General features: G+C 38.0%; 1 protein-coding gene across 1 annotated transcript in view; it reads left to right on the forward strand.

Moving 5' to 3' along the window:
• LOC108668232 (dual oxidase) overlaps window positions 1-20,466 on the forward strand; it is an 84,322-nt gene that overhangs the window by 15,416 nt on the left and 48,440 nt on the right. The window contains exons 2-4 of the mRNA XM_018155404.2: window positions 3,563-3,586; window positions 11,023-11,103; window positions 16,937-17,098. Of these exons, the coding sequence (XP_018010893.1) occupies window positions 3,563-3,586; window positions 11,023-11,103; window positions 16,937-17,098 (267 nt within the window). The remainder of the gene's footprint in view (window positions 1-3,562; window positions 3,587-11,022; window positions 11,104-16,936; window positions 17,099-20,466) is intronic.

Genomic DNA, 20,466 nt, shown 5'->3' on the forward strand with positions numbered 1-20,466 from the left:
CTACGTATAGGCTGATCTTACGTGCTACGTCATTTCCTGTTTATCGACTTCTGATGGCTTGCATTAAACGATTTACCGATAATAAAGACAAATCGATGGATTTCTTTTTACAAATTCAGACAACTAAAGACTATCTTACGGGAGGAGTCGGCTTCACGGAGTTAGTAATTAACCCGGTTGGTACACGTAACTCTTTTGTGATGGTTCTTGTAAAATTTCATTAATATTTTCAAATTAACGAGAACCAATATAACGTGCGACGGAACATGAGAATTGAAATTCATGTGAGATATATTTCTCTGTTTAATTTAGTTAAAAGGTGATTCACGGAAACAATTAAAATCTAGCCCAGATGCCCAAAGAATAATTTAGCCCTTATGAATGTTTGGCTAATTTTTGTCCATGTTATTTTGCTGCTATAATTGCGAACTTTAACTTAAGATATTTGACGGCAAGCATGCCTCACCGTCGAACTGCTCCTCCCTTCATCGTCTGTCATTGTAGCGCGGCAATTAGAGTCGTGCGTGCTACGTTGATCACGACGATGAACGGCATCGCAACTTCGCAGGTCGATATTGTAGGCAGTTTATTGAGCATGTTTCTACAAGTCATCGCATTAATGCTACTAAATAATGTAATATATGTGCCAACCGAGGTTCTTAAATCTCCTTTGATCAGTGATGTCTGTATGTGGCGAAACATTTCCTGGTTATATATCACTTTAAATTGATGCACCGACTGGAAAATTTGCGGGAGAATTTCATGTAGTGGAAATAAAGTGGAAGGTTAGGTTAGTTCACGAATAGAAAGTAGAACACTGCATGTGACAGCGGCTACTAAATGCAGCATTTATTAGCACGTGCATTCTGCTGGCATTTGCCTTCCGATCTCGAAATGCTACGCATTACGCAACAAAACTTTACGCTGTGAAAATATGTTATTTACTTCATAATAACTCCGTGAAGTACAACTTAAAGGTTTACTAACGCCTCCTCCGTTGCTTGCATAGCCAAAGCGCTAAAACTTAGACAAGGTTTTTCGTATAACTCTTGACAAATAATGAAAATATTAACAAATTATGTAACATGTTACGACTTGATTAGATGCAGTTACGTGAATGTTACAAAGGGGTGCAGACATGTTAATGGACATGTTAACTTACGACGTGATGCAGTCATGTTAATGTACATGTTACGACGTAATGTAGTCATGTTAATGGACATGTCACGACGTGATGCAGTCATGTTAATGTACATGTTACGACGTAATGTAGTCATGTTAATGGACATGTCACGACGTGATGTAGTCATGTTAATGGACATGTTATGACGTGATGCAGTCTTGTTAATGGACATGTTATGACGTGATGTACGGTAGTCATGTTAATGGACATGTTACGACGATATGCAAGCATTTTAATCATTGTTCATGCACAGAACACTTTTTTCTCGTTAGAAATCAAATACTTTACCGAAAGATGTAGTATCAGTTGAAGTTAATTTTCATTGTAGGTTGAAATAAAAATTAATGGCTGGATACCTGTAGTGGGAGCTACCTCTGTCATGAAATGTTATTAAATTATTATTTAATTATTATTTTAAAAATAATAATGTCCGCCATCCTCTAATGATGTTCAGAGTAAAGTTAAATTATTAATGTCCGTCATACTCTGATGAAGTTCAGAACAAAGTTAAATTATTAATGTCCGTCATACTCTGACGAAACTCAAAGCTAAGTTAATTTATTAATGCCCATATTCTAACCACCCATCCATGACAGTAGATAATAACGCTTAGGCTCGCCACCTAACCACCCATCCATGACAGTAGATAATAACGGTTAGGCTCGCCACCTAACCATCCTTCCATGGCAGTAGATAATAACGGTTAGGCTCGCCACCTAACCATACATCCATGGCTGCAGATAATAACGGTTAGGCTCGCCACGTAACCATACATCCATGGCTGTAGATAATAACGGTTAGGCTCGCCACCTAACCATACATCCATGGCAGTATCTATGCAGCGATGGCCCTGCTGTGCGACGCTCCAAGGCCGCGGTGTCTTGCCTGGTCTTCCGGAAGCACCGCAACAGTTTTTGCTGTCTTTAGTCTGAATAAGAATTTAGCTGCGTCATTTCCTCGTGTATTCTTCACGTTTCTTTATGAAACAAAACGAGAAGTTTTGAGGTATATATGCCATTAATATCGTGAAAGTTATTTATATAGTGCAATTAATTTATGTATATAATGCAAACAATAAAATCGTTTGCTGCACTTTTCTTTGTATTTCTTTAATTTCCTGCGAATTTTCTAATTGAATTCGACGTGGTCAGTTGTACTTCCATCTAAACATTTTTTATTTAATTCACTTCACTCTTTTACATGATTGATTTGCATGTAGTCCATTTTGGTGATTTAGCATACAATGATTAGCTTTTGTCTTCTCCTTGCAATAATGTCAGATTATTTCGGTCATTAGCTATACCTGAAAACTTACATTATTTATTAAATAATTTTCATCCTGACAACCATCCATCTCTCAGCCAGTGACGCCTCAGCACGGCCTACCCATCACCTGACTTAATCAACTTTAAACCTGAGACTTTGACTTGTTGCAATGTTCAAGACTTCGATGTAATATCTGTTTTAAGCCTGTTTGTGTTTTTGTAATATAAGTAAGCTCTTCAATATTATTTTTTTATTAGTTATACTATATTCTCGATTTGTTGTTTCCTTCTGCTATACCTAAATTCTTTACCTTCTCCAACCTAAATTCATCCTTTTTTATGCCTAAATTTATTCGTCTTCTTTACACATGAATTCATGTTGTCTTCTCCAGACATGAATTTTTATTTTCTTATGACTTTAAATCTTTCTCGTGTTTTTGATGTGTGCATAAATTTCCTTCTTGCTCTTCCCACTGTAATTATAATAAAGTTATGGAATCAATAACATGGCTAGTCATTTCATGATCTCGCAGTTACTTATCTACGTGAATTTACTACTATTGTGTGTAAATAATTTATGAATTCACCTTTGAATAAATGTAAATAATTTGGTATTTAGTTTTGACGCACTTCTATTAAGGGGGTGATGTTGGTTTTCTTTTAACACAACAGTTCTGAGTAGCAATAGTTGTTGTTATTCGCTAAATTATAATGGTAATAGATTGATTTGGCGTTTGCTCTGAAATGTCACTTAATTGAGTACACGAGTTATTCTATTTTATTGTATCTATTATCCTCTAATAAAGAGGTGCATGTCATGAATCCCATTTGATCTTCGGTAATCTTTACGAATAGAACATCGGAAATTTTTAAATAGCGAGGCTTTAAAATTTTTTAAAAATTTTTAAATAGCGAGGAAATTTTTAAATAGCGAGGACTGAGGCTTTTTTCTCAGCATTTCGATCATTCTCAGCAGCGCCAAATCATATAAATATAATAAAACATAAATGTGTAGATAGCATCCATTGTTTCTTCCTAATCTTTATTATTATTTTGTGTTATGCACCCTGTAACCTTATTTATTTCTTCCCATCCCCCCCCTGACCCCCCGCAGTAGAGAGACCTTCTATACCTTTCAGTAAGTACCATCGTAACAAACTCATGCACGTACGCTGCTTCATTGTGTAACCTCGGGGCTTTTTCCTTCAGTATTTTTATAAGTGCTTCTTAAAAATAATCAGCCTTGCTTGATAACATTTTTACGCGTCGGCTGTACACTAACCCAAATAACTGTAACTAACCCGCTATGTGCGCTTCATTAATTACTGAAGCTATATAACCCAAATAACTGTAACTAACCCGCTATGTGCGCTTGCGCTTCATTAATTACTGAAGCTATATAACCCAAATAACTGTAACTAACCCGCTATGTGCGCTTCATTAATTACTGAAGCTATATAACGTCTGTATATGCTTCTATGTGACAATGAAAACGTTGTAAGAGCTATTCAAATTACCTACGACCTCTCTAATGTCACTCTAGCAAACTCATTTAAATGTGTCAGCCTGTGAATATGAATGAATTTTTTATCATCACCAGCAACATTAAAATCACCAGCAACATTAATTAATTATTATTAATCACCAGCAACATTAAAAATTCTGATTAGCAAAAAGAAGATCAGCATGATTAAAAATACTGGTTCTTTATAATACTATAACTAACACCTCATGTGTGTTGAATTACAAGGTAAACTTTCTGCTGGTAACTAAACTGTGTTCCATAATTGCCGTACTTCATGGCCTCCAAGTATTATTTTAACAGAAAAATATTAACTCATTTTTCTACTGATGAATGCAAATGCATAGAATTTAAATATTTGTCCTCCTCATCAGCAAGCCACGCATCAGTGCGCGGCGAGGATGTTGAGCCACTCAGCCTTTACTGAATTTTTAAATACAAATGTAACCGCCTCGTCTCTTACAGAGAGAGGCATCTTATTTCAAAATATGAGCACTAACTTGAATATCTCATTGAATAAGATTCAGTTGTTTAGGTCTCATGTCTGTGCCGCCTATTATTAACGGTGTTGTAATTTGCACACCTGAATAATGCCAGTGGATGCTATCGGCGCTCGGGATAGAAGGTCTATAATTTAGGAAGGCCTCACAGCGAAAGCGCTTTGCTTTTTTCCGCCCGCCTGTTTGTTGCGAGTTAGAATGGGCTGTTCTTTATTTGTCTCAGGAAGACATTAATATTCATGAAGATATGCTGGTACTCTACAGATCCTGCCAGCTCTCACTCTCGACCTGAGGTGCTCACTTCGTACCTATTATATTGATGACTTGCCTATTGTTTTTGAGCGAGCACCAATTGCGCTCACCGCGCATTTCTTTTCGCGATGGAAAGTTTTACCGGCCGTGCAGATGTCGCACTGCAGCTAGGTACCTACTGCATTTTCAGAAGCTTCTACGATGACCGTAAGATTCACCTTAACCGCAAATTCACGTTCCAGCTATATAGGTTTGTTCGTGGCGAGCTTTTAGCGTTAAACTTGAAATCCTATAACAAATAAATCCGCAATTAAATCCTTCAAAATGTTGCCACACTCATGTCGAATTTACCGCAAAATTTTTGATTTTGGTATAAATCTAACCTTCTCAGTGGAAGTTCAGTTACAATCGTTAATATGTTTTTAACTCTCATTATACAGAACCTTGACCACAGAGCTCATCTTACTCATGCATCAAGCTTAACCACCAAGCCTGAAGATGTTAAACGTCTTCAAGGTCTTCATATATCAGTTCTCATAAGACTGTGTTCGCTTCGTCAACCATTAATCATAGCGTTACACTCATACGGCAGTGGGCTGTAAGAGATGCAAATGATTCAGTTTTAATCTCATAGTCGAACTCTAGTCCTCCAGACAAAATATGATATATTTTTATTGATATTTTTCCCGATATATTGTTTCTAATTAACTGTAGTTCCCTGTTGTGTCATAGTAGTTATTATGCTAGAGTAATACTTTTCGTTCTCTATTTAAGTATCTCTACAATAGAATTGTATTCGTTTGTAATGATTAATTTTAAAAGCTTAACGCCAACGTAATTATTACATTTATTTGCCAATTTCGCGTTTAGTGACATCAGACTTATCTACTGCAAAGAAGGCACCGACAGTTTGAACCGCAGAGCACTTGACAGAGCATTTGATATAGCACTGCTGACTGCAGCGTGTTGTAGAGCACTGCCGCGCTCTGCATTGCTCTGCTAATGACTTAGCATTGCACTGCCGCGTGTTGTAGATATTAGCTAAGACGAAGGCCGTGTTGCAGTGCCTCTAATTGATGGTAGCGGTGCCTAACACGCACGTCTGCCCTCGCTTTCCGTGACCAGCGTTGCTGTTCCAGGCTTCCTGGAACACGAGCATACGTGTGGCTGAGCCTTGACGCAGGATTAGTCTGGAGCATGTCTTGCCTTTCCTTTAATGCGCTCGACTGTCGTGCATGTCTTGCCTTTCCTTTAATGTGCTCGACAGTCGCGCATGTTTAGCATTGAATATTCCTGATAAGATAAGACATATGACGCCACTTTATTTGAGTCCTTGTGATAGGCCTACCTGCTCGTCGGCTCTGCAGGCTCGGCGAGTAAAAGTTCTAAGTCAAGGATTTTTAAGCCACTAATTGCACACTGGGTTTGTGGGAGCAGATCTGGCGTTTGCCATAATTTCTGGCCCGGCTATAAAATTTCAGTGATGATTTTGCGATCGCCTTCCTTTTTTTAAGTATGAAGTCTAAAGTTATATATATATAACTCGTATATTGCATTTGAATGCGTTGTACTTTGATACAGAAGTTTTCTTCTTCACTATCGCTTGGGCGACGTGGAACTGACTCAATTACAATAAAATCCTTAGTAATCTATTAAAAGAATCTCTTACCTCTATTTAGAAATAAAGATGTTGATTTCAGGTATAACAAACAAGCAAAATTAGAAAATATTTTTAACCTCTCAGTGAATCTGTACATTGTATCATACTGTATTGTACACATAAAAGGCTATATGCATAAATGGCCATAAAGAGCCATTGGCTACCAATCGTAGCCAATGTGAGGCTACCAATCGTAGCCAATGTGAGGCTACCAGGCCTCACAGGATTGCGTTCTCTCTGCCTCAAAAACCTCAATTAACGCGAGAATTGAGTGGCATGCTGAGACCGATCCAGCCGATCGCTGTGATTTTTTTAGTGCCGAATGTTTCCAATTTACGCTAAGACGATTGGCAGGTTGGACCTTAATCATTAAGCTTTCTCCTGCTACTGCTGCTGTAAGAGGCTCGGCTTCCAGGAATGTGCCCAAGAACTTTGCGTCGAGTGAAAGCGACTCATCACGACATGCTTGGGACTCAATTTCGTCTCTTGATCAAGTGATTCCAAACACGATTACACGACAATGACTGCGTGTTTGTGTATATCCAGGAATGAGGGCGTGTCGAAAGCGTCATGCAGCAATAAATATTTACATTTGCGGACACACGCTCTTATCAGAATATTTGTTGGCGAAATTGTGAACGGCGATTTGTTTTCATTCTTTTGCCATCGCCTTTTGTGAGGGTGACACTAATTACCGTCGACTCACCTCTTCCTTTTTCGTCGCTGGTTTTTTCATTACAATTTGTCACAAGCTGAGCAAGAGGAATGGGAGTCTTTTGTCACAGCAGGTGCTCTGAAGACCAGCATTGGATGAATTTTTCCACCGGCATTTTTTTTCGTTTCGGTTGTGCTGGCATGATTTGTTAGGCCGCCTCGAGAGCCTACTCTGGCTGCGGACGCTCGGGCTCATTGCTTACAATGCTATAGGCTTAACAGTTCTTGACTCGCCATCTGTCGAGAGGTCACGAAATATTTTCCAGGGTTTCCCGAAGAGGATTGTTTTAAAAATTTATTTCTTCCGGCTAAAATGTTAACGAATCAACTTATCGAATTTTGATCGAATGGAAATTAGGAAGTTATATTTTTAAAACTCGGCAGGTGGGAATTTTTTGCGACTCCACATCCTCAAGCTATTTTCTCGGATCGAAGATAACGCCCGCACTTTCAAGAGCCTCAACGGACCGTCGGCTGATTACAATCTTCTTTTCTTGCCCGGTGCCCGTCTCAGCCTCTGCATTTTGTAACCACTTCGGTTTTGTGGCGCATCACAAACACGGAGAATGAAGTTCTCGAAAATTCGTAACACGACGAAAGTCGCTCATTCGTTTGGTGCAGTAAAATGATTTACATGAATTCCGTGCTAAGTATTCGCTTTAGTAGCAGTGCGAAACCATTCCATATGGAGGCAATGCATGCTGCATGGAGGAAATCGCTTCTACAAGAGTTAATATTTTTTTAAAAAAATTAATCTCATTGCTAAATAAATAATATTATATGGTCAAATTTCCTCGCAGCAATTGTTACATTTCAGTTTTATTTCTTACATTTATTGCCGGACGACGCGCATCAGGTGATCAGCGTGTTCTTCATCCAGTTTCTCTTGCCTGGTTTTGATAATTTTTATGATCCGCAATTATTTTTTGACTACTGAGAGCCCAGTGGATGAGCAATCCTCGATTTTTACCCTGAACACTCGCAGTTTTAACTTCGAGATTTCTCCCTTTTGCGTTTTTGTTTATGCGATAGAGTCGAAAAATTTCTCCTGCTTGCATTCCTTACCATATTTTTCCTTGAGAATACCCGGAATTATTTATCCATCTTACTATTGATGGCTTGCCCTGAGGGATAACTAAACCCTCGACGCTTGACTGGCTATCCATTTCCTCATTTGTTTCCTCATTATTTATTACTTCATTTTCATTTCCTCATCATTCATTTCCTCATTATTTATTTCCTCATTTTACCTCATTATTCATTACCTCATTATTCAATTCCTCATTCAATTCCTCATTATTCAATTCCTCATTATTCAATTCCTCATTATTCATTTCCTCATTATTCATAGCCGCATTATTCATTACCCCCTCTTTTTCTCTGCTCATGGCCGTCCCTGAGGAACTACCAATCCCTCACGGCATCCCTGATGGTGGGTTGCAAGCTAGGCCTCCTCGCATGGGCCATCGGCTGCAACATTAAATGTAATGAGCCTCCATCCTTTGCGGCCCAAATAAAGCTAGAACTCATCCGTATTTGAAGCCTTGATAGCTTTAATTTCTCTCCTGTTTTCCAAGTAATAAGTCCAGACGTCATTCCAACAATTGCTTTCCTATAGTCCCTCATTTATCGTAGCCAAAATAGGGTAACTTCGATGTCTGTAGCGTACTTGTTCTAACATTTATACATGTGCTCGTAATTTTACTTTCAACAGCGAAATATCTTTCGGTTTATTTTCAACTGTAAGTGGATACATTGCGTTCCAGACTGTTGCTGTTTCAAAAAATTTCGAATATATCTGGCTTTTTAATGATGCTTATCATTGATACTAGCAATGAAGAAGCATCTGTGGGTATATATCTTTGACGCGTAAAGCTGTGCTATACTCGGAAGATTTCCCCCCACATTTTTCTGGCATTTCATATCTAATTTCTTCCACACTACAATACACTACTTCCCCCTTTTTCCTTACAAAATGTATTATAATAAAGAACGTTAACCGCTGCATTGGCATATCATATCTAATTTCTTCCATACTACACTACACTACTTTCCCCTTTTTTCTGACAAAATCTATTCAAATAGAGAATGTTAGCCTCTGCATGTATAGGTTTTCTTGGGTGTGGTGGAGTCCTTGAGTTGAGCTCGTCTAAGACGTACAGAAGCCGCGGTGTTCGACCTATTGCAATCAATGCGTCCAGGAGAGAGAGTCCAGCTCCACTCGCTTGCCTTACTTGGCCTCGTTTTTACGAGTCTTATTACCAACACAATATTGATTTGTTCAACGGCATCATTAGTAGTATCGTGCATGTATTGATGATACTAATGCTATTGATTTGTTCAACGGCATCATTAGTAGTATCGTGCATGTATTGATGATAGTAATGCTATTGATTTGTTCAACGGCATCATTAGTATTATCGTGCATGTATTGATGATACTAATCCTATTGATTTGTTCAAAGGCATCATTAGTATTATCGTGCATGTATTGATGATACTAATGCGATATCACGTGCGTTATGCGTTGAAATAGGTCATTTATTACGCTCATAGTTATTATTGTTTACGTAACTTGTTTATTAACTTCACGATGAAGTCGCAAAAGGTTTGGGTCGCTTGAAGTACATTGTTTTGCCGTTCAGATCTCTAAACGCTCAACTTTTTCTTTTTAATTTGAAACTGAATATTTTTATTATTTGATTTACTTTAAAATGATTGCCTAAGATTTATTTGATCTTAAACATCTATTAGTTAGAAACAACGCGCAAACGCACAATTTTTCAAACATGATTTTTGTCTAAAATAATGTATCATAATCTTTATTAAAATAATATCGGTTTTAATTATGAATGGTTGTTAAGAAATCGCAAATCGTCGATGAATTAGCTGCTTTACTTGCATGTTTGTAAGTGATGTGTCTTCCAACGAACATTAAATTAATTTACTGAGTTATTTAGTATATGAATTAATTGGCGAATGCTTCCATTTGATATTGAACAGAACTGCTTCAATTAACTTTTTTTTTAATTTTCAGCTGTCATTTAATTACTTACCAATATGAACTGCTCTGAACGCTCTATCAGCTACCATTTAATTACTTACAATATGAACTGCTTTGAAGTCTTTATCAGCTACCATTTAATTACTTACAATATGAACTGCTTTGAACGCTTCATCAGCTACCATTTAATTACTTACAATATGAACTGCTTTGAAGTCTTTATCAGCTACCATTTAATTACCTACTAACGCACGCTCGTGATCATTTCTTTTTAGCTATGTCCTGCATATAACGTCTGACTAATTGGTATATTTTACCTGATGATTGATTGAATTGATATATTTCACCATTATGAATATAACCGAACCGTTTTTGAAGTAACCTATGTAAATTGAAGACATTATTTACAGACACATCATTAATGCAACTAATTTCATTCATTTATTCATGACATTACTGATTAATTTCATCATGTCGCGAAATATATCATCATTATTCCAATTCATATTGTTCGAATTCAAAAGAATCATTTTGCTCTAGAGAAAAAAATATTCAATAATTTGTGCATATATATGGTGTATTTAGATATTGAAATATTAATTATTAGGAAAATTTTCTATTAATATTGAGATGCGCTTCAAATAATTAGTACATGTCATACATTATATTAAATTATCATTTCGCTCTCCTTAATTCATTTTTCGTTCTTAGAACTATATAACAATATATATGCTAAGAACTTAGTTATAAGCATAGTTCTAACAACTTTCGTTGTTAGAACTATATAACAAAATTTATAATCTATATTGACTCGCCATCTATTCACTTTTTTTTACTCAAGGTTACGTAACGTCCCAACAATTTGCCAGGTTTATTCTTGCAGAAGTTGAATGGTTATTTTAATGCTTATTGTTATGTTGCAGACGTGCCATCGAGCTACATAGAGAAGCAGCGCTACGATGGCTGGTACAACAACTTGGCACATCCTGACTGGGGCTCGACAGGTCAGTGTCCAATGTATTGTACATGTATTGTACGTCATGTATGTGTATTGTACGTCATGTATGTGTGTTGTACGTCATGTATGTGTATTGTACTTCATGTATATATATTGTACGTCATTGGTGTAGTTCGGCAGAAGCTTTTCTTTTATGCAAGTTTGATTGAAGACCTGAGCATGTTTTTTATTTATAATCTTCTAGTTCGTCTTTTCAATGAGTCGAACCAAATTTCTTGCTAGCGCCTTGAGATCAAAAAGCAGGTTTCCAAAAGACATTTTAATAGGTTGCGACGTTTCGAAAATACAATTTTCATTATCAAGCTGGTAAAGGTTTTACAACACTTGAAATTGAATTTTGGAAATGACAGTAGTACATATTAATGGTATAGTGGATACAATTTAAAATATTAGCTTAAAATTACTCTGAAAATAATTTCAGCGTCCTGACGAATCCTGTAGTTTGGAGGTTGATAGCTGGAGACTCGCTCTTGATAATGAGGGCCTCAGCTATCGCCAGCAAGAAATTTGGTTCGGCTCATTGAAAAGCGAAGAAGATTATTAATAAAAACCATGCTCTAGTCTTCAATCAAACTGTACGTCATGTATATGTATTGTACGTCATGTATAGTATGTATTGTATGTCATGGATATGTATTGTACGTCATGTATATGTATTGTACGTCATGTGTCTGCATGCTGGCGCTATTGTGCCTAGAGTTTATATATAATCAGTAAGTGAGCATAAAACAGGAAGGGGAATAATCAGCAACTAATATTAATGATTTTTCCTATGCTTGTAAGTCATTCAAATCGCATTATACTGGTGTTATACAAAGCGTTTAGATGAACATCTTATCTATTTTAATTCATTTCGTTAGATGGATCAATAACTTTTCAGTTAACAGGCTCAGTCAAAATTAATTTTATTCTAATTCGCATTAACATAGTGGCTGCCCAGATTTCTGGGTCCTAAAAACAACATACACCCGGAAGAATGAATTGGTCACATTGTCCAAGTAGTGATGTACTTCCTCACCCAAACACTGGCAGTTAGAGAACGGACGTAGCACTGATACGCTTTTTAAGTAGCCAAACTAAGTCAGGATGACGAACACAAGAATAAAAAGTGCACAGTTACTTGATAAAAGTCTCGCTCATTTTTCTGAGTATAACCTAAAATTTTTATCCTCTCCTGTCTAGCCCTCTCAAAAATGTCGCCACCTACATTAGTTATGCCTGATGAAAACTTTCACAAAAATTTTCCATATATCATCGAGTTGTTGCGTTCTTCGTTTTGGGTGAAAATGTTCCCAAATAAAAGTCTTAACCGTCATTACGGTGGCCATTTATCAACCACCGTTAAGGGGACCGACTACCCTCCGGAAAAACTTCTACAGTTATTATCCGATCATCATGAAACTTCACATACATACGTAAAATGTAAAAAAATATACATTTAAAAATTACTTTTTAAAGACAACACTTCCAAAGAATCCAGTACGGTATCTCCAATCTTACAGATGTACAATGAATTTCTCATCTAATTTTCGAAAATTAAAAAAAATTATTTTTCAATTTTTTAATACCGGTATATGTATATACATTTTTTAATATATAAAATTTTTTCAAAATTATTTATTCTGTTAATTGATTCATGCATTGCCTCTGACTTCACACAAGTGTGCAAAATTTCAGATCAATTAGACAGGTAAAAGTGTGTCAAATATCAGTTATAAGATTTGTAGCTGACAAAATTATTTTTTCAATTTTTTTAATATTTAAAAAAAAAATTAATTCTATAAATCATTTATTTTGACATTTGATTCATGCATTGTCTCCAACTTTAAACAAGTGTGCAAAATTTCAGATCAATAGGATAAGTAGAAGTGTATTAAATTTTGATTACAAGATTTGTAGCAGACAGACAGACAAACAAGAAGTGAAGTTAAAGAGAAGTGTTGTAATAAGAACATTTTGCCCATATGAATTTTTCGAAAAAAATTGATAGAAAACGTGATATTCATAGAAAACGGACAAAAACGGGTACTATAGAAAATCTATCTCCTCCTACAAATATCGTCCTACAACATCCAGACACATATCATTCGATTCGTAAAGACCATATCTATCGACCTAAAGCAGCAACTTGTAGCGCACCTCTCCGTACAAAGTTAGGAGGGTGACTGAGCTCAGATGCCAGATACACCAATATATGTAGTCTTGCCGCTGTAATTTTCTTAGGTCTATTTACTGAAGGAACTCCACCCCCGCCCCCCGTTAAAGCCCGGCTGTGTGCATCAATATTGCCGTACATGGATCGCAGTAGTATCGTTGGAAAGCTGAGAATGTCAGCTTTAAGATGAGACTAAGCATGTAACTGCAGCACAACTCAAGTAGAAACTATATTCAAAGATTTCAGCAGCCAATTACTTTGTATCTAATTAGTTAAAGAACTCTCCCACCCGCTTCCCTTTAGAGAGACGTCATGAACGTAAATATTGGCGTACAGCGATGGCAGTGGTACCATTGGAAAGAGCAGAATTCCAGCTTTCAGATGAGCACAAAAACCGGAAAACGCCAAAATTGAAAATTTTAGGGTAGTCGGTCCCCTTAACATGCAGTGGTTGGCCCCAGATTCGCGTTTGGGCCAAGTGTCCACGAGTAGTTTGTGGATACAAATCCTCATGTATTCACCAGCAGTTCTAGTTACCTCTGAGTCCACTGCGACACTGAGAGCTTGCCTAAGACGCTGAGTCGACAGATTTTACTGCATATGTGACACGAGGACAAGAACTTGGGGACGGAAGTCATAAGTCTATAAAAGGGCTGGGCATCTTAATAAGGCCCCCCAGAAACTAACTAGCACGCCGCGATGTAACACTCGTTGGAGTTTCTCCGATCTAACGGTCGACGTCTTAGCCTATACCTGTATTGTATCACTCATGTATTACCACCCCGTATCCAAATAAGTTCTATAGGGAGAAGTGTCTTATACTTATCCCTGACAAACTTAGTCAACGAATCCTCCTCCTCAAGTTCAAGTAGAACTAATAATGTTATTAGTCAGGTAGCACTTAATATCTCCGTCTAACACAAGCGTTGCCGTGTAGCGACCTTCGATTACCCGCATCCGGCCTCTGATGGCCAGCTGGACGTAATCTGTTGCTTGTCCTAGGACCTCATGCATGCAAGCTCCTCAGTAATAGAACTGTGATAACAGTCTCAGGTCACAATGATTGTTCCAGTATAGGGTCTCGATGACTGTTCCAGTAGTATCGGGTCTCAATAACTGTTCCAGTATAGGGTCTCAATAACTGTTCCAGTATAGGGTCTCAATAACTGTTCCAGTATAGGGTCTCGATGACTGCTCCAGTCTCAGGTCCCAATGACTGTTCCAGTCTCAGGTCCCAATGATTGTTCCGGTCTTAGGTCCCAGTGACTGTTCCAGTCTCAGATCCCAATGACTGCTCCAGCCTCAGGTCCCAACGACTGTTCCAGTCTCAGGTCCCAATGACTGCTCCAGTCTCAGGTCCCAATGACTGTTCCAGTCTCTGGCCCAATGATTGTTCCAGTTTCAGGTCCCAATGACTGTTCCAGTCTCAGGTCCCAATGACTGTTCCAGTCTCTGGTCCCAATGACTGTTCCAGTCTCTGGTCCCAATGACTGTTCCAGTCTCTGGCCCAATGACTGTTCCAGGCTACCGCAAGTCGAAGAAATATCAGCAAATTATAATCATGTGAGCCTCAATACTTGATTTTTTTCCAGACTTTGCGCAGGAAAAACTTCTTACGAAGAAGACTGGATAATTTTTAGCATCTATCCGCATGGAAAGAGTTTCCCAATATTTTCTAAGTTTACTCATTTCTTGAATCTTGATTCCGAATGATTGTATTTTTTTAGCCTTGGATAACGGTTTGCATTCTTCAAGGCAACTGCACTCGCAAAAGTGAATTTTTTCCCTGAACGTCTTCCTGAATGGGTTTCTTCTGCGCGTTATATCGGCAGCCGCGGTGCACGAGAAGGGTTATTGAGGATTACATTTGACGGTTACTTTAAAGGGTTACTTTAGAAGGTTTATTTAGAGGGTTACTTTAGAGGGTTACTTTATCCGGAAGGTGAGTCACGGAGGTTAACCTGGCATGGGCAGACTAATAGCCTCAGGACGAAGTGGTGACTACCATCCATATTGGATACCGTACATATTCTGCATAGGGTATTCCACTTAAATGTCCTTTTCATAGATGGGTATCCATCCTGATAATCATCCTTATAATAGCAGATTCACATTGAATATCCTATTGATGACAAAATATTTTGGAAGACGATTTACGCAGTTATTCCGTGTGTTAATCTATTTTTTATGAAGCTATCTTGGTGGTTTGATAACCAAAACCTGAGTTAGGGCGTACCGATGAATTTTGAAGATTTTTCAAATGAATGACGTGAGTAACTCCATTAAAATCTATCGCTTATTAACTGTATTCATATGCGAAAGTATTTTTATTTGCGAAATAAAAACAATTATGTTGCAGTGTAAATGTGTAAAGGAGAGTTTCATTTATTTATTTTTTTTAATATAACGTATCACACTCCATACCATGTCATGCAAGTGGCGTGGTGATTTGCAAAGACCATGCCTATGAAATTGAACTGTCAGTAATACTCTTCACCTTGACTTTTATTTTTGATTCGCTAATACCGCAAGTCATGTTTGCTCTCAAGCAGGAACTGGACATTCTTCCTTGTGATCTCTTCATCTTGCATGATCTGCAGTTTCCATTTATCTTTTTTCTATATATCTTCTATTTTCCTGCGGCCCAACAGCAGAATAATGTTCGGGTAATCATCGGCCAGGACTTGGACGCCGATAACGTGTCCAAGATTTTCCATGAATGCGTATCGCAGTTGTCGAATTAGGCACGGCCCGATCTGCACCAGCGCCTCCGAGTGCATCAGTCGCGAGAATTCATTCCATATAATGAAAAATGAGTAGATAAAATAAGAGGTGATAATAAAACTACTCGTAAATTCAGCTCGAAATTCTGAATTTTTTAGTGTAATTTGTGCAGTAATCGTTCAGTGGCATTCCATCACTGAACCGTATTTGTACTTAGAGTCCCGTTTATCATGCCGAGTGCGTCACAATAAACATAAATGCTGTCTGCAGCGGCGCGTTGTTTACGTCGTATGGACCATCAGTGACGGGATGAACGGTCAGTTCCAGGCGTCTGAACTTCCTGGTCACGCAGTTGTTCGGCTGTGTCCCGCTCCACCGCTAGCGCCTCTACATCAAACCTTAATCTCATATAAGAGAACTTTATACGATTTTATTATCCATTTTACACGTTTTAAATTATGTAGCAACTGCATGAATTTATGAGAGAATAGTGCGTACGTGTCCTAATTGCGATACACTATACATGATAGTTGTGAGTAGTTATGATATTCGTTAGAATTCTAATTGTTCACTAATCATTTCTTCTGTACTTATTTTTAACTCAAATTTGAGAAAATTGGAAGTTCGTTATCATCGCGATACTGTTTATCTACGAACGACGGAAAACTAAATTACTCCACCATAGCTAACGTGTCATTAGTAACGTTGTGTGGAACAAATGAATATTTAATGTGTGTATGTGATCTAAAATGTGTATCTATATCTCTATATAACATGTTTGGTTAAAAATAATGCCAGTTTTATTGAGAACTTCTTTTGAGTTTAATCTCTCAAGCTTTCTGATAAGAGGTACAGTAATAGTGTCAATGAGTTTTAAAATCTCTATATAAACTAGCATGGATCCAAGACTAATCATGGATGTATCGTTTACGCCACGCAGAGTCGGTGCTGACGCGCAAGACGCCAGCGAGTTACGCTGACGGCGTATACATGATGGCTGGGCAAGACCGGCCTTCTCCTCGCGTCTTGTCGCAGGCCTTCATGAAGGGTAGCGACGGCCTGCCTTCTGCCAGGAACAGAACTGCCATGCTGGCCTTCTTCGGTGAGTGTATTGACTTCTTAAGCTTTTATTTACGGTTACTTCCACTGCCGTCAATGCTGTACCTAAGTTCTGGTAGCTAAAGTTACTGCCTGATAACTCGAGATGATGCACGACAAGTAAAGTGGCAGTCGTGTAACTTAAGTTACCGTCTTGTGACTGAAGTTTCCGTCTGGTAAGTGAAGTTACCGTCTGGTAACTAAAGTTGTCATCCTGTAACTAAAGTTGCCGTCTGGTACCTAAATTTGCTACCTGGCGCCTAAAGTTGTCGTCTGGTAACTAAAGTTACCGACCAACATGTTCCAGTATGCATGGCGCGTTATAGGTGTTTGCTTAAAGGCTAAGCCTTCTCATCTACAGAAATTCCGCTCAATGAAATGTAGTTTTCATATATCAAATATTTTATTTATTGCTATTAACTCAATAAGGCAGGCTGCATGATCCGTTGAAGAGATTGTACTTAATCTCTGTAAAATCTCTGTTCTAACAACCTTCACAGACCCCCCGAGCTGTGAGTTGCGTAATTACGTTCTTTTGTGTCGTGAATTTCGTCATGAGAATCCAAATCTATTATGATGTTCATCTTAAATAAACTTCGACCTAAATTTTGTGACGGAGCTAAATCAAAATAGGAAATTTGGTTTGTATATGTTCTGCATCGTGTCATTGCCGCATTCTTTTATGAACTTTAGATGAAAACTATTTTATTTATTCATTGAACGGAAATTAGTACATAAAATGTATTTCTACCATTGATATAATCAGTCTTACTCAATTTTATCTTAACACTTTGAGGACTAGAGTGTGATGTAATCCCAAGTGCATGTGGCATGCGGTGTAAATACATCCTGGGAAGCTTACAAAACCGGGATAGACGCTCATGAAGATTATTCCAAGAAATACATCTACTTAAAGTAGTCCACAGTAGTAGAATTAATCGTGATATTTTAATATATTATTTTAGCATGTGGTGACTAATGGTTTGAATCATTCTAGCGCATTGTCTTGTCAGGAAAAAGGGTAAAACTTTCACCTTTTAGGATTTTCCATTTCCCATTTCATATTTTTTTCATTATTTGGACTTGCGCAATCATTTATGTAAGTCCAACCTAAATTTTACCATTTCTTAAATCGATTTTACCATTCATTTTGCCGGACCATTAATCATTAGTTCGACCTACAGTTTTTTAAGATCATACCCTGCCATTGATCGGAAATACGTTGATTGATCGTTGCGGGAGACGAGCAAGGGTCGGTATTCTGTTCACCACATGGCGCCTCAATGGACGGCTCGAGTCGTGCTAAGAGAAGCCATCACTGAGCTTGGATCATCTTGCGATTATTCTTAGTCGGCTTTAATCACGGCTGTTTTGTTAACGAACACGATACGGTCGTGCGCGGCCTAAACGGGCACGGCTTTTCATGTACGAAGTTTCTGATTCTTCATGCGTGATATTTTGAGGCGCTCGGGTTCTTCTCATCTCCAGATCCTGTGAATGGATCTGGAGATGAAAAGAAGTCTGGAGAACAAGTGGTGGCGGCACGTCGTGGCCGACACGTGCGTTGCAACGCAATGCAACTTAACGACCGCGTCTCCTCTGATGGCATGCCTCACTAATGATGGTAATGAGACTCGCGTGATTGTTGGTATATTAAACGCTATAGATTATGCCTCTGTTTCAACGCAATCCATTACACCATTTACTAGCTGAATCAAATTCTTTATACTTGGGATGTCGGCTCTACTCGTAACTTTTTATGCACAAACTAGTACCCATTTTAGGATTTTAATTGTCAGAACTCGATTGTTGGAATTGATGATACATTATTAGACATTTTGAAATAAGGTTTAGCGTTCACGGTCAACATAGCTACGCAAGCCAATCAGGTTGTGGCGGATATAGCGTCGAGCGCCGGGGCTTCGCTATCTCGGGTCTCAAAAGCTCGATCAAGTCTCAGGTTCATGCATGTATAATCTTTTGCAGTCTGGCCCTGCAGGCTTCATAGTCTCACTTAACTTCGTTCGTGCGATAGGTTACTGAGATGTTTTCAGCTGGTTTTTACTGGGGAATATTTTGAAACACAGTTGAGTTCCTGCAGAGAAACCCCTTCTGCGAAGATTGTATTGTAAGCGTTTGAAATAATCTTATCATCTTTGCAATTTTAGTTGAAGTTTCGTTTTAAGGACTTATCTATTGAATTACCAAGATTTTGTTACTTCAACTCCGTTTTTTATGAGTGTAAGAAAAAAATAAATGGATTTTCTCCTTGCTAACTAGCATGAGTGGTCATCTTTAAAATACTCTATAAATATCTAGTTATATAATAATGAAATACTCTATAATTAACTAATTAATTATATAATAATGAAATACTCTATAATTAACTAATGATTGTGCGACAGCGGTACCTCGGAAGTCCGTACTTGAACTAAATAAACTTATTCACGTGCATGCTGTCGAAAAATGTTGACAAGTCGCATCTCCGAAGTAGACGGTAATAATTGGGAGTCGACGAAAATTAAACGACGCTCTTTTTCGTATATTTGCCGCTAGTTAGCGTTAGTCTGTAGTATTATTCAGTTGACATAAAATCGTTTTCAGACTCTCTTAATATTTTCAACGTAATTTATGCAAATTTCTGTGCTCTGAAATAAATTCATTTGGAAGTCGCTCGTAGTAGTATTTGTCACTCCTGGTAGAGATCAGCGTCGATTTCCATGTATAGGCTCCCGCTATTTTGATTATTCCGGGGCGTAGTATCATAGCATGTAACATCGTTGACTGTAATTTTCTGCAACTATAAGTGGCTATGGAAACAAAGCCTATTTCTATTTATCGTTCAAATATTGAGAAAATCACTATCATATTCAACATATCTATAGTGAGACATACGGTGCGGATGAGAAATTTCGGGAATTGTATGACTCAGAAATGGCACGGGCACCCAACTAGACCACCCCCGCCCTCACGAACAATGCGTCGTAAAGCCTTCTTTTGAATTTCTTTCTAAATTCTCGTGGCGGCAAACCTCATGAAATTTGTGCTTGAAGTCGTCAAAGGAACTTGGCTGCGGCCATTCAATTTCTGCGCTTAAACGAAGCCCGTGTGGCCTACACGATGAGTCCTGCCTGGCCCACACGATGGGGCCCTACTGGGCCACACGATCTTTTCGAACTTGTTCGGACTTTCCGGGAGGTTATGAGTGCTTGTATGTGTTGCATTTAATTCTCAGCATGGAAATATGTTTGAGTATTGAGTGAGAAAGTCTTGGTACAACACAATTTCTAATAGTTTCACTTTATCACAAGCGCTACTAAACTAATCCGAACTTCTTGTTGCAATATTTAGTGCTCGGTGTAGATATGATCT

This window comes from Hyalella azteca, unplaced genomic scaffold (assembly GCF_000764305.2).
Source record: "Hyalella azteca isolate HAZT.00-mixed unplaced genomic scaffold, Hazt_2.0.2 contig5104, whole genome shotgun sequence".
Lineage (NCBI taxonomy): Eukaryota > Metazoa > Arthropoda > Malacostraca > Amphipoda > Hyalellidae > Hyalella > Hyalella azteca.